At 48.4% G+C, this 14,486-nt stretch overlaps 1 protein-coding gene across 2 annotated transcripts in view; it reads right to left on the bottom strand.

Annotated features, from left to right (window-relative positions):
- PTPRA (protein tyrosine phosphatase receptor type A) overlaps positions 1 to 14,486 on the bottom strand; it is a 107,351-nt gene that overhangs the window by 7,773 nt on the left and 85,092 nt on the right. For both annotated transcript variants that reach the window (XM_044295421.1, XM_044295415.1), the window contains exons 10-18: positions 14,107 to 14,183; positions 13,762 to 13,798; positions 13,545 to 13,642; positions 12,646 to 12,765; positions 12,029 to 12,195; positions 10,426 to 10,561; positions 10,086 to 10,235; positions 8,814 to 8,907; positions 8,503 to 8,579 (exon numbers count right to left, since the gene is read on the bottom strand). In XM_044295421.1, coding sequence (XP_044151356.1) covers positions 8,503 to 8,579; positions 8,814 to 8,907; positions 10,086 to 10,235; positions 10,426 to 10,561; positions 12,029 to 12,195; positions 12,646 to 12,765; positions 13,545 to 13,642; positions 13,762 to 13,798; positions 14,107 to 14,183 — 956 coding nt within the window. The remainder of the gene's footprint in view (positions 1 to 8,502; positions 8,580 to 8,813; positions 8,908 to 10,085; positions 10,236 to 10,425; positions 10,562 to 12,028; positions 12,196 to 12,645; positions 12,766 to 13,544; positions 13,643 to 13,761; positions 13,799 to 14,106; positions 14,184 to 14,486) is intronic.

Below are 14,486 nucleotides of genomic sequence, written 5' to 3'. Positions count from 1 at the left end.
GAGATAGCGGAGAGGTTCTCGGCCTATTACTCTTCCCTGTATAACTTGCCCTCCGATCTTCCCACAGATGAGAGACTGAGAGATAGTACACTCCAGTCTTATTTGGCATCCCGTCACCTTCCTACCCTATCGACTTCAGACCTTGCCGCCCTTAATAGTCCGATTACGCCGGAGGAGATTGGGAAGGTGGTAGAACATCTTCCTGAGGGTAAATCCCCGGAGCCTGATGGCTTTTCGTACAAATACTATAAGACCTTTAAGACTGAACTAATCCCCCACTTAGTAACCCTATTCAATCATTTTCTAGCTGGCAACGCGGTACCTTCCCTAATGTCTCACTCGTATCTCACAATGATTCCGAAACCTGGGAAAGATCCGCATGATTGCCCTAACTATAGGCCCATTGCCCTACTTAACTCAGATCTTAAGATTTTCACCAAAACCCTAGCTACCTGACTAAACGTCTTCCTCCCTTCCCTGATTCATATAAAGACCAAGTGGGATTTGTCCCGGGCCGTCAGGGGGCCGACAACACACGAAGAAACATTGACTTGATAGATGTCATATCTCGCTCGGGTGAGGAGGCTTACGGCCTTTCTGGTCCCTTTGTTAGAGCCATTCATAGTCTATACTCCTCCCCCAAGGGGACGATCAGATTACCTCATGCTCAATTTCGACCCATAAGCATTGCTAACGGAACGAGACAGGGTTGCCCCTATCTCCCCTACTCTTTGCCATGTGTGTCGAACCCCTGGCGGCCAAGATCAGGGCCTGCCTGGACATCAGAGGTGTCACGGTCAAGGACAGGGAGTTTAAGTTATCGCTATATGCTGACGATATCCTCCTTACCCTTACCAAGCTTCACATTTCTCTACCTAACCTCGACTCCATCCTACGGGAGTTTGGTCGTCTCTCGGGGTATAAGGTCAACACCCATAAAACTGAGGCCCTCCCTCTTATTATTTCTCAGACGGCCCTGGGCTCTCTCAGGGTTTACCTTTCCTTTCCATTGGAAGACTGATTCCCTGCGATACTTGGGTGTTGACCTCACTCCCCGATATGGAGAGCTTTACAAAGCTAATTTCCCACGTATATATGCAGAGATTAGGGGTCTTCTAGAGAGGCGGCATCCTCTCCCACTCGCTCTCATGGGGCGTATTGCTGCGACTAAAATGACGATCTTGCCCAAGCTTCTGTACCTTTTTGAGACCTTGCCGAATAAAGTCCCCCTTAAGGATCTGAGATCCACTCAATCTCACCTACTTAGATTCATATGGGTGGGAAGGTGGCACAGAATCCCGCGGTCAGTCCTCCTATCTAGTAGGCACCAGGGCGGTCTAGGGGTCCCGAATCTGTCCAAATATTACTGGGACAGCCTGGGCTTCCTTGCACCCATATTCTGTCTGGATGCAGGTAGAAAGACTCTGGCTGGCTCCTGTACATCCTAATTCCATGCTATGGTCCGGACCGGATGAGACCCTGCCAGCCAAGGATCTCCTGAGTGATATCTTTGGATTTGAAATCCGACCGGATCCTATGTCCTTCCTGCTAAATGTGGTCCCCATCCAAGTTAAAAAACACGCACTCAAGCTATTGCTACTGATACTAACAGCAGCTCGTTGTCTAGTCTCCCGAGCTTGGAAAAGCCCCGAACCACCACGGGTCTCCGATTTATATGCTAGGGTGATGGAGGTCCGAACAATGGAGTATTCCACTGCTATGTCTCAGGACAAAATGGCACTCTTCAACACCATATGGGACCTATGGGATAATTACTGGGCCACTAGGCAACCTTGATGATCTCATGCGAAAGGAATGTCTCCTCCCCCCCATTATGTCTTTGTCTTTTGTCTTGTCTGTTGGTTATTTGTTGGGTTAGACATTATTGGCTGAGAAGCTCCGGGCTTTTGGGTCTTTAAGGCTCTCCCGCTACAACCTGATGTTTTTTTTTTTGTGTGTGTGTGGTTTAAGATACATTGCATAGTAGTCCTTGCTCAGACCGATTTCAGATAGACACGGTCTCCGTTAGTCCATGTTATTGCTTTATTTTTGATTAGTCTTCCATTCTTCATCACTGATTATTATTAAAGGGATTCTGTCACCAGTTTCTGACCCCCCACTTTTAAAAATATGGTTCTGTGCATGGAGCCCTTGTGATTCCTATTGTGGTCTTATAAGCTAAATCTGCAGGCTCATTTAGTTAAAAAAAGTTTTATCTAACCTGTCAGTCATCTTGTTAAGGTGCCCAGGGCGTTGCTCATGGCTTGAAGATGCCGCCCGCCGCCGCCGTTCGTGCCCAGCTCCTCCTCTGCTCTCATCAGCGCCGCCTGAAAATACTTAGATACGCCTCCGGCTCTCCCTCACTCCCCCCTCTTTCTTTTCTAAGATCCCGCGCGTGCGCACAGGCCTGTGCCTGATGCGCCCGTGCAGACTTTTCCGTTCAGCCTCATTGAGCGAAGTGCGCATGCGCGGGCACTTCACTCAACCTCCCGATAACGCGAACACTACCGCCAGCCAGTCAGAGCCTGCGAAGAGCTGTCCGGAGCAGCACGTCTGCGCCGAGGCCCTTTTCCAAGACCCACCGGAGGATTCGATTATATTGGTCTATTCCCACCTCATTTTTTTGCACACGCGGGATCTTAGAAAAGAAGGAGGGGGGAGTGAGGGAGAGCCGGAGGCGTATCTAAGTATTTTCAGGCGGCGCTGATGAGAGCAGAGGAGGAGCTGGACACGAACGGCGGCGGCGGGCGGCATCTTCAAGCCATGAGCAACGCCCTGGGCACCTTAACAAGATGACTGACAGGTTAGATAAAACGTTTTTTTAACTAAATGAGCCTGCAGATTTAGCTTATAAGACCACAATAGGAATCACAAGGGTTCCATGCACAGAACCATATTTTTAAAAGTGGGGGGGTCAGAAACTGGTGACAGAATCCCTTTAAGTGTTACATATGCCCATTCAATATGTAAGTGATGTATTCAGTGCATCACCCTTACTTTGTACTTCTGTGCATTATTCTACTGTAAAAGTGTATTTTCATCTGTTTACTTAATAATAAATATACAATTATAAAAAACTTGTTGGACTATAACCCCCAACATCAATTACAGCCACAGCTTAGTTGTGATCATGGCTGCGGTCTTCAGTTCAAGGCCATATACAATATGAATGCGCCACGCTGACGTCACATGACTGCGGGTCCACGGGTCACATGACTGCGTTATTAAATGGCTCTAGGGGAATCATCGGCGAGTTCATTCCTTTACTATTTCCAGACAGTTTACCGCAGAGACCCCCCCCTCCCCCTCATATTCTGGATATTAATCCTCTGCTAACATTTTAATATATAGTCATAGAAGCAAATGTACGATTTACCATAAACAAATAGGATGGAAAAGGTAAAGCCCCACGAGGTAAATGCTACTGCCGTCATCGTTTAATCCTCCGCCTGGGAGCTCCCCGGGGAGCGAACCTCCGACGCTCGAAAATAGAATAATATAGATGGTGCAAGAACCTGAACAATGGATGGAACAACGCTAGTCAGCGGAGCACAGGGGCCCGCCATTACACATCAATGTGGGATAAGGAGTGAACGCTGGGATCTTGTGCGAAAAAGGTAAATGACAACGTAGAAATTCAACGAAGAGGAGATGAAAAAGCATTTAAAGGGTCACTGAGGTTTGGGAAATTCTACATTCTAATACGAGTTTTACGCAAACTGACTTCGGATGAAGCATCCGAAGTCAACTCGCTCATCCGTAATCATGTGTAGCATGCATGTGACCTAAGTGGGGCGAAGGTACAAAGTCAGGGCCAGACACCTCTACCCAAGAACAAACAGATTGGGGGGCCCCACGTCCATAGGAGAGGGTCGGTGCGTGCTGCCAAAATCAGCGCCTTTCTCTAATGTGTATGGATAGCTTAAAGGGGTTGTTCGTTTTCTGTTTCTAAAAAGCCACATACTTGCGCGGCCACCGTTTCCATTCATTTCTATGGGGCCGACGGAAATAGCCGAGCCAGCGCTCGGAGCACCAGGAAGCCCCTTCCAGGTGCTCTCAGTAGTACTTCAGACTACAATAGACAATGCAGCCAAGATGGAGTCACTGAGCTGTATCCTTATGGAAACAGCAAATATCAATTGACCTCTGTTGGGTGCCCATCTTTATTTATATAGGGAATTGGGGTCACATTTGGATAAATATGGAGGACTGCGACCAATTCCAGAACAAACACCTCTAAGTGGTAGAGGACATGCCCCTCACCCGCTTATTGTCTGCGTACACAGAAGCCATCGCCCCCAGCAGAGAACTACAAGCCGCGCTGATGAACACATTACATTTCTATTTCCGAGCTGTAAACAACTTAAAACCAGCAAACATGCCCCCCGCTCAGAACAAGCGCACACAACTGACCCCGAAAAGGGGGCAATCACCAACTCGACTGCCGTAAATGGGGCACCCCGTATTCTTACTCAATGCAGCAATCAGCCCTGAGCCGCAGGGGAACGGAGGGATGAAACAAAAATATGAAGATAATGCAGCTTGGAGGCCTTAACACCAGAGCGGTCAGCAGAACGGATTAAGAGAGCACGCTTAACCCCGTCTATGCCGATCCTCACCTACGATGACCTATCCCACCCAATAGCAATCCTTATTCCAGGACTGGGGAGAGGTCGTCATCTTTTCAGGACTCGTATCAACTCTTCAAGCGATCTATGTCGGTGACAGGAGGAGCCCCAAAGGATTCACCATGGCCTCCTTTGCCACCTAGGATATGCCAGTTTCGGAAAGTTTCTCTTTAAGGGCTTCTGTCACCCCACTAAAGTGATTTTTTTTTTTTTTGGGCTAGTTACATTCGTTATAGTGCGATATATGAGAATATAATGGTGTTACTTACTTTCATGCGGCCGTTTCTTAAAAAAAGAAGCCCAAAAAAAAAAAATCACTTTAGTGGGGTGACAGAAGCCCTTTAAAGGCTATGTACACTTTCGGGGGCAATTTTTTATTTTTCATGATTCCATGTTACTCATTTTTGGCTAAAAATCATTTTTTTTATTGGCCTTTATTAAAAATATTGAGCCGTTCTGTCACAAAGGGTTAACCGTTTTTCTAGCTGTGTGACCGGTACTTTCACTTTGTGTCATCTAATAAACCTCATCTCTAAACTACTGAGAGGTCATGAACTCTTATATAACTGCCTCAGGACCGCCGTACGCAGGATTGCGTCCTGGCGGCGGCCCTGCTCTTCTGGGTGGACGCATATACGCGTCCTCTCGCGAGAGCCGAGATTTCCTGTGAACGCGCGCACACAGGAACGGAAGGTAAGCGAGTAGATCTCCAGCCTGCCAGCGGCGATCGTTCGCTGGCAGGCTGGAGATGCGATTTTTTTAACCCCTAACAGGTATATTAGACGCTGTTTTGATAACAGCGTCTAATATACCTGCTACCTGGTCCTCTGGTGGTCCCTTTTGTTTGGATCGACCACCAGAGGACACAGGCAGCTCAGGAAAGTAGCACCAAACACCACTACACTACACTCCCCTGTCACTTATTAACCCCTTATTAACCCCTGATCACCCCCCTGTCATTGATCACCCCCCTGTAAGGCTCCATTCAGACGTCCGTATGATTTTTACAGATCCACGGATACATGGATCGGATCCGCAAAACACATACAGATGTCTGAATGGAGCCTAACAGGGGGGTGATCAATGACAGGGGGGGTGATCAGGGAGTCTATATAGGTGATCACCCCCCTGTCAGGCTCCATTCAGACATTTATTTGGCCCAAGTTAGCGGAAATTGTTTTTTGGTTTTTTTTCTTACAAAGTCTCATATTCCACTAACTTGTGTCAAAAAATAAAATCTCACATGAACTCACCATACCCCTCACAGAATCCAAATGCGTAACATTTTTTAGACATTTATATTCCAGACTTCTCACGCTTTAGGGCCCCTAAAATGCCAGGGAAGTATAAATACCCCACATGTGACCCCATTTCGGAAAGAAGACACCCCAAGGTATTCCGTGAGGGGCATATTGAGTCCATGAAAGATTGAAATTTGTGTCTCAAGTTAGTGGAAAGGGAGACTTTGTGAGAAAATACCAAAAAATAAATCAATTTCCGCTAACTTGTGCCCAAAAAAAAAAATTTCTATGAACTCGCCATGCCCCTCATTGAATACCTTGGGGTGTCTTCTTTCCAAAATGGGGTCACATGTGGGGTATTTATACTGCCCTGGCATTTTAGGGGCCCAAAAGCGTGAGAAGAAGTCTGGGATCCAAATGTCTAAAAATGCCCTCCTAGAAGGAATTTGGGCCGCTTTGCGCATCTAGGCTGCAAAAAAAAGTGTCACACATCTGGTATCGCCGTACTCAGTATATGTAAAATGACACCCCAAAACACATTCCCCAACTTCTCCTGAGTACGGCGATACCACATGTGTGACACTTTTTCGCAGCCTAGGTGGGCAAAGGGACCCACATTCCAAAGAGCACCTTTCGGATTTCACTGGTCATTTTTTACAGATTTTGATTTCAAACTACTTCTCACGCATCTGGGCCCCAAAAATGCCAGGGCAGTATAACTACCCCACATGTGACCCCATTTCGGAAAGAAGACACCCCAAGGTATTTCGTGATGGGCATAGTGAGTTCATGGAAGTTTTTATTTTTTGTCACAAGTTAGTGGAATATGAGACTTTGTAAGAAAAAAAAAAAAAGAAAAAAAAAAAATCATCATTTTCCGCTAACTTGTGACAAAAAATAAAAAGTTCTATGAACTCACTATGCCCATCAGTGAATATCTTAGGGTGTCTACTTTCCGAAATGGGGTCATTTTTGGGGGTTTTCTACTGTCAGGGCATTGTAGAACCTCAGGAAACACGACAGGTGCTCAGAAAGTCAGAGCTGCTTCAAAAAGCGGAAATTCACATTTTTGTACCATAGTTTGTAAACGCTATAACTTTTACCCAAACATTTTTTTTTAATCAAAGACATGTAGAACAATAAATTTAGCGAAAAATTTATATATGGATGTCGTTTTGTTTTACAACGGAAAGTGAAAAATTTCATTTTTTTTTTGCAAAAAAAATCGTTAAATTTCGATTAATAACAAACAAAGTAAAAATGTCAGCAGCAATGAAATACCACCAAATGAAAGCTCTAGTAGTGAGAAGAAAAGGAGGTAAAATTCATTTGGGTGGTAAGTTGCATGACCGAGCAATAAACGGTGAAAGTAGTGTAGTGCAGAAGTGTAAAAAGTGGCCTGGTCATTAAGGGGGTTTCAGCTAGGGGGGTTGAAGTGGTTAAAGGGGTTTTTCCATCTTAGACAATGGGGGGGCATATGGCTAGGATATGCCCCCATTGTCTGATAGGTGCAGGTCCCACTGCTTTGACTCACACCTACACCGAGAACGGAGCCCTGAAAGTTGTGGAGGGCGCACTACGCATGCGCAGACGCGCTCCAATAATTTCTATGGGAGCATCGAAAACAGCAGAGCGCTGGCTCAGCTATTTCCGTCAGCCCCATAGAAATGAATGGAAACGGTGGCCGCGCAAGCGTGGTGCGCTCTCAATCAGTACTATAGGGAGAGCACTTGGTGGTGGCCAAACCAGAGGTCCTCCGGCCACCACATTCCCTGCTCCATTCTTTGTGTAGGCACCGCCATTGTTCTCAGATGGAAATACCCCTTTACACCACATTCCTATCAGTAAGATCAGAACGGAGTTATCATGAGTTTTTATAACATCAGAGAGCCGAGATAAGGAGCCTGTCAGCTGCTGGTCTGACGGAAAAGACAGAAAATCCAAAGGCTGCTTCAAGAGCATCTCAGCTCTGTACAGAAAAAAGGATGCCATATTCTTAATAAAGACCAATTTTAAAACAATTGTTTGCTCAAAATGAGTACAATGCAATAATGAAAAAAAAAAATCTCCCAAAAAGGTGTACATAGCCTTCAAAGGACTTTTCCAGGACTTGGTGCTGTTGAGCTGATAGGTTATCAATATCGGATTATTGGGAGCTCAATACTTGGCACCCCCCGCCAATCAGCTGGAATCTGTACTGCAGAAGACTCCAACCATCGTGTAGTGGCCGTGCGGGGTACTGCAGCTCGGCTACCATTCACCTTCAGCACAGACACTACCCAATGGATGGAGCCTCCCAACAACTTCCACAGGCATCTGTCGAATGGGGGTACCAGGAGTCAGCACCCCACCGATTAGTTATTGGTGACCTGGCCTCAGGATAGGTCATCAGTATCCACTTACCAGTAAACCCATGAGATCAATCAACCTGGCTCTACAGAAAAGCAACAGAAGCTGAGCAGCATGCACCGTTCTCATATATATATACACCGTCTACAAGAAGAGACGATCCACCACGGACAGGAGACGCATCTCCCATAGGTGATGTAAGTGGCGGGACCTACTGGATCATGATCCGCCACCCATCCATACTTCACATACACTCTACAGTACAGTCCACAGGAGGCACCTACATCGATGAAGGAGGCGTTCACGTAGTCAGTGTTCTCTTCTCCTCTCTTCACTGGAATAATGACTCTGTTGAATTCATCTAGTAAAATAAAAAAAGAGGTATAATGAACTCCCGGGGTACAGGTCGTTCCCCTCCCCCGACACCTGCACGGAAGAAGACGTGATATGGCGGCATGTCACCAGCATCTGACCCAGCTTAAAGTGAATTGCACCCTTTTAGTCCAAAATTCTTGTGCAACTGCCCAGTTTGCCACCTTCTAAAACCGGCCCCGCAACACCCAATACTCAGAAGATCAGTGGTTACGAGACTTACACGGAATTATCTGGAGCACCCGGTTTTTCTTCATGTTGGCCGGCAGGTTACCCGTCCTCATCTTGTCGTTCTGGATTTTAATGGACGTTAATTTCTGTGATGAGTAAACAGGATCAGAATAGATACGGTCAGTGGAGTGGGCGCGGATCGCCTGGCACATTTACTATCACTCACGCCAGAAACGGGATTCACATGACCATATGTATTTTGCATTTCTGCAAAACGCAGATGCCGGCCATGTTGCATCCATATTAACAAAAACGGATGCAACAACGGACATCGCACTGACGTCATCCGTATTTTGTGGACTCACATTTTTCAGACCGGTCACGTGAATGGACCCTTAGGCTACATTCATAGCCTTCCATGCTGATCGCACACAGACCCATTCATTGCTATGAAGGTAGCAAGAAATGCGGCCAGCACACAGATCGGATCCACGTGCCGCCCGCATCCGTGCGGCTGTTACACAAATGACAGAATATGTCCTATTCCTGTCTGTTTTACAGACAAGAGGCGGCATTTCTATAATGGGGACCGAGGAAAGTGCAGGATGCACTGTATCCGTATATTGCAGATCCGAGGTTTTGCGAAACGCAAAATACATATGATTGTGAGAATGTAGCCTTAGTAGATCTGCCACGTGGTGTCTGTATTTAAGAAAACATTAATGCTTCTATATGGTGGGGTTTCCATCTTACTGACTCTTTAAAGGGGTTCTCCGGGAATTAATATTGATGGCCTACGCTCAGTATAGGTCATCAATAAGATCAGGAGCGGCTGGGCGCTCTGTGGCCTCGTCCAGGGAAAGTGTTGGCGCCGTACATCGGTCACGTGGCCTAGTTGCAGCTGATCCCCCTTCAAGTCAATAGGGCTCAGCTGCAATACCAAGCACAGCCACTATACAATGTACGGCGCTGTGCTTAGTAAGCACCCTGGAGGCTGTCGCGTTCACCAGAGGGTCGCAGCTTCCCGAAACAGCTGAGCAGAGGGGGGGCTGGGACTCAGACCCTGCTGGACCTCCCCTTTAAGGATCCTATTATGTTTTACACTCATATGAAGGGGTGCGGTTTATGTGACGGTTACAAAAACACTGCAGGAGTACCAAGGTTGTCATACCTTCCTACCACCCCTAAATGAAACCAAGAGGGGCTGGGACAAAATGGGCATTACTAGGATATACAGAGGGAGCGTTTGTGGATGGGGCAACAAATGGGGATTTAAACTAGGTCTCCGGTCCCAGCCCTGAGCACTGGACGGATCCGTTCTGACCTTGAACTCTTCCTCCAGGCCGTTGCTGCTGGTCCCCAGGATTTTGTTGTACAGCTTCTGGAGATGGGTTTCTAGAGAGGTGACCTCCAGCTCCGTGTCTCCGTACAGGAAATGTTCCAGCAGCGCTTGATAGATGAAGACGTACTGCATCTGTGTCACACATAGAGAAAATCCATCACTATGGAAGTAACCAGCACACAGCATTAGCTACTCTTAAAGGGGAACTCCACCAACAACAGGATTGCCCATCAGGATAAAATCAGACATCCGATCATCAGATTGTTCACATATAATTAGCAGCAGTGAGACCCCCAAAGAAGATCTTGTCTTCAGTACGTACGTCTGTTTGTACCATCTGACAGCGCTGAGCCCGGATCCGACCAACAAATCCGTACACATCCACCTTCTTCTCTGCGTTCATCATATCCAGCATGGCGTCTATGACGATGAAAGTCCCGGTGCGGCCCACCCCAGCGCTTAAAAACACATGAAAACATAGGATTATTAAGGTGGTCTACTACTGGTGCTACCTACCTGCTATCCTGGTTACAAGTATGGATTACAGAGGAGGCATCTAGGAAAGTGACAATATGGCGAGCGCACAAGGAGGAGGGGTGGCAGCGGCGAGCGCACAAGGAGGAGGGGTGGCAGCGGCGAGCGCACAAGGAGGAGGGGTGGCAGCGGCGAGCGCACAAGGAGGAGGGGTGGCAGCGGCGAGCGCACAAGGAGGAGGGGTGGCAGCGGCGAGCGCACAAGGAGGAGGGGTGGCAGCGGCGAGCGCACAAGGAGGAGGGGTGGCAGCGGCGAGCGCACAAGGAGGAGGGGTGGCAGCGGCGAGCGCACAAGGAGGAGGGGTGGCAGCGGCGAGCGCACAAGGAGGAGGGTGGCAGCGGCGAGCGCACAAGGAGGAGGGGTGGCAGCGGCGAGCGCACAAGGAGGAGGGGTGGCAGCGGCGAGCGCACAAGGAGGAGGGGTGGCAGCGGCGAGCGCACAAGGAGGAGGGGTGGCAGCGGCGAGCGCACAAGGAGGAGGGGTGGCAGCGGCGAGCGCACAAGGAGGAGGGGGTGGCAGCGGCGAGCGCACAAGGAGGAGGGGTGGCAGCGGCGAGCGCACAAGGAGGAGGGGTGGCAGCGGCGAGCGCACAAGGAGGAGGGGTGGCAGCGGCGAGCGCACAAGGAGGATGGGTGGCAGCGGCGAGCGCACAAGGAGGAGGGGTGGCAGCGGCCGAGGCGCACAAGGAGGAGGGGTGGCAGCGGCGAGCGCACAAGGAGGAGGGGTGGCAGCGGCGAGCGCACAAGGAGGAGGGGTGGCAGCGGCTGGCACACAAGGAGGAGGGGTGGCAACGGCTGGCACACAAGGAGGAGGGGTGCAACGGCTGGCACACAAGGAGGAGGGGTGGCAACGGCTGGCACACAAGGAGGAGGGGTGGCAACGGCTTGGCACACAAGGAGGAGGGGTGGCAACAGCTGGCACACAAGGAGGAGGGGTGGCAACAGCTGGCACACAAGGAGGAGGGGGTGGCAACAGCTGGCACACAAGGAGGAGGGGTGGCAACAGCTGGCACACAAGGAGGAGGGGTGGCAACAGCTGGCACACAAGGAGGAGGGGTGGCAACAGCTGGCACACAAGGAGGAGGGGTGGCAACAGCTGGCACACAAGGAGGAGGGGTGGCAACAGCTGGCACACAAGGAGGAGGGGTGGCAACAGCTGGCACACAAGGAGGAGGGGTGGCAACAGCTGGCACACAAGGAGGAGGGGTGGCAACAGCTGGCACACAAGGGTGGGAGCAAGGAAAGGCAGGCATTGGCAGCTAGCGCAAATGAGGAAGGCAGATGGAAGGGAACTTTGTAGAGGTCGCCCTCTTTTGGACTGAACTTAGTATGGCATCACAGCATTTTTCTAGGTCACAGATGGGGGGGGGGGCAGTATTTTCAGTCTCTTACCTGCAATGCACAACGATGGGTCCGGCATACTGCGGGTTGCAGGTTTTCACTTTTTTTAGAAATTTTAACATCCCTATGGGAGTAAAAGGCACCCCAAAATCAGGCCAGCTGGTGAAGTGGAACTGAGTGACAAGGCGCTGAGGTTTCTTATTAGTGACATCACCGACCTGGAAGGAGACGGATCATTAATCTTACACACATCGTCATCACCTCTGAAGGATCTTTTACTGGGGATTTCTCCATTTTAGCAAAACCTCCAGTGATCACTTCTTGTGATTGCTAGAGAAGCTGTGGGTAGCTACACAATTCTGATGCAGCACCCTCTGCAGGAGAAGTATGGTATTACACGGTGCCCATTCAAATTGACGGCCTTTCACGTATAACATTGCCCTCCTCAGTGCTTGAGACTTGAGGTTTGGCTAATAAAAGGGCATCTACAGTGGGGGACCTTCTCTATGAAGTCCATGTGTCCTATAGGACAATCCCTTTAACCCGCCAGAGAGGCAGAATAAACAAAGCCACAAAGGTCGGCCTACAGCCCTGTACAGCGAGACGTGTTGTACGCCATCGCCCTCTAGCGGCCATAACGTCATATAACAGTCCACTGGTTCTAGTACCTGCTGGATGCAGAACTTGCGCACAGTGTAATCCACCAAGACGGTCATATCTTCTACCGACACCCGGATATTTCCGTAGGTCCAGCAGCCCTGGTCCGGCCAGTACTGGGCACATTTACACTGGGAAACACAAGACATGATCAATGCACAATATGGAGGGGACAGAACATCTTTTACTCTCAAAAATGGTGACCCCTTTCTTCCCAGGCTGTAGTACAGCTCGGCCCTAGTCACTGGAATAGGAATGAAACGCTATACCAGGCACAACCTATGAGCAAGGGGGGGCGCTGTTTCCAGAAGGAAAGCTAGCGCAGAGCAGAAAAACGGGAAGTGGATGGAGTTATGTGAACGAATCCCCCTCAATACCAATGAGTCGAAATCTCAAAGGGCTCAACAGGATCTCTGCTGGCTGTCAATAAATAGGAAGATTTTTCTTTCCTCACAGAGCTAAGGGTGTGTTATAATGTACTGCAAAATATCTTCCATCCAGCAGGAACGGGGCCTGATGGGGTTGGACTATTAGACATTTTGGATTATCAAAGCAAGACCTATAGAGATCTGCTGACTAAAAAGAAACATAGTTCCCATTCAATGACAGCAAGCAAGAAATCTAAAAAAAAAATAAAAAAATTGTATATTGAACTTTTATTTTTTTGGGAAATAAAAAACAGCAAAATAACTTAATAGTAAAAAACCAAAAACACTAATAGCACCTGACTGCTGCTCCCGTTCCGACACACAGGAAGTATGCAGACATAGCCAATCACAGGCCACCGTGCTGACCCTCCTTAGTCAGTGATTGGCTGAGAGGTGATATCCTGTGCGCTCCGCGGGAACGGGAGCAATGGGAAACCAGTGAGGCGAGTAGTATTACTTACTGGGGGGCGTACAAGCCTCACCTCCTTCCTTTCTTTCAGGTTTGTCACCATGACGATGGTGGCCGTATTCTGTTCCCAAATCATCCTCCAGAAATCGTTCACAGTTTCCTCTTTTGGACCTAGAAACCATTAGCATGCAAACGGAGAAGGGGCAAAACAAAAAGAAAGTAGGTTTTTAATTTTGCCTGTACTGTGCCTTTAACAGAAATATAGAACAGGGAGAAAACGTCAGTCTCACCCTGTGCCGCTATAAACTTGTTCTTCTCTTGGTAACCCTGAAGGACAGAGAACAAACATAAAAGACCCAAAAGAAACAGCAATTAAAGCAAGAGCAATACTTTCAGAACAGCAACATGACCATGTCCCCTGAGCTGCAGCGGAAAGGACACGTCCTCTGAACTAAACCTAGCATAACAACTAGAGCAATGAATGGGGAGATCTCTGGATCCATGTGAGGTACAGGGCTGGTTCTAGCTTTGTTAGAAAGAGATTGTCATGTCCTATATGATGTCTGATTCTCTTTTATTACATTTATCATGGATAGCCCCTTTAAGGACATGTCGGACTACAGGCTAGGACTTACATTGATGAAGGAGGCGTTAATGTAGTCGGAATCTGGGACTCCTTCGATGGGACTCAAGTGAAGTCTGGAATGATCATCTAGAATGGGAAAAATAAAAAAGACAGGAGGTCAATCGGCTGGGTCGTATTCTCTGCAGTTATAAAGATCACTGCTTGCCGTCACTGAATGGAAACATTCTTGTTAACCATTCGAAGGCTGAAAACCAGCCCTGGCCGTAACCAGCCTAGAGAATCCACTGTGAGCTAAAGACAAATCTCTCTCCCGATTTTGGAAATCAGCGCACATGAAAAGGTAGCAGACTGTACAGCTCGCAGACAAATGTCTACACTGGATACAACTGCAGCAAACTCTCAGCTGTGAGAAGTATTAGGTCTATACAG

Source organism: Bufo gargarizans, chromosome 1 (assembly GCF_014858855.1).
Source record: "Bufo gargarizans isolate SCDJY-AF-19 chromosome 1, ASM1485885v1, whole genome shotgun sequence".
Taxonomy (NCBI): Eukaryota; Metazoa; Chordata; class Amphibia; order Anura; family Bufonidae; genus Bufo; species Bufo gargarizans.
The sequence above is the reverse complement of the archived record's forward strand: the minus strand, read 5'-3'. Positions and strand labels throughout refer to the sequence as shown.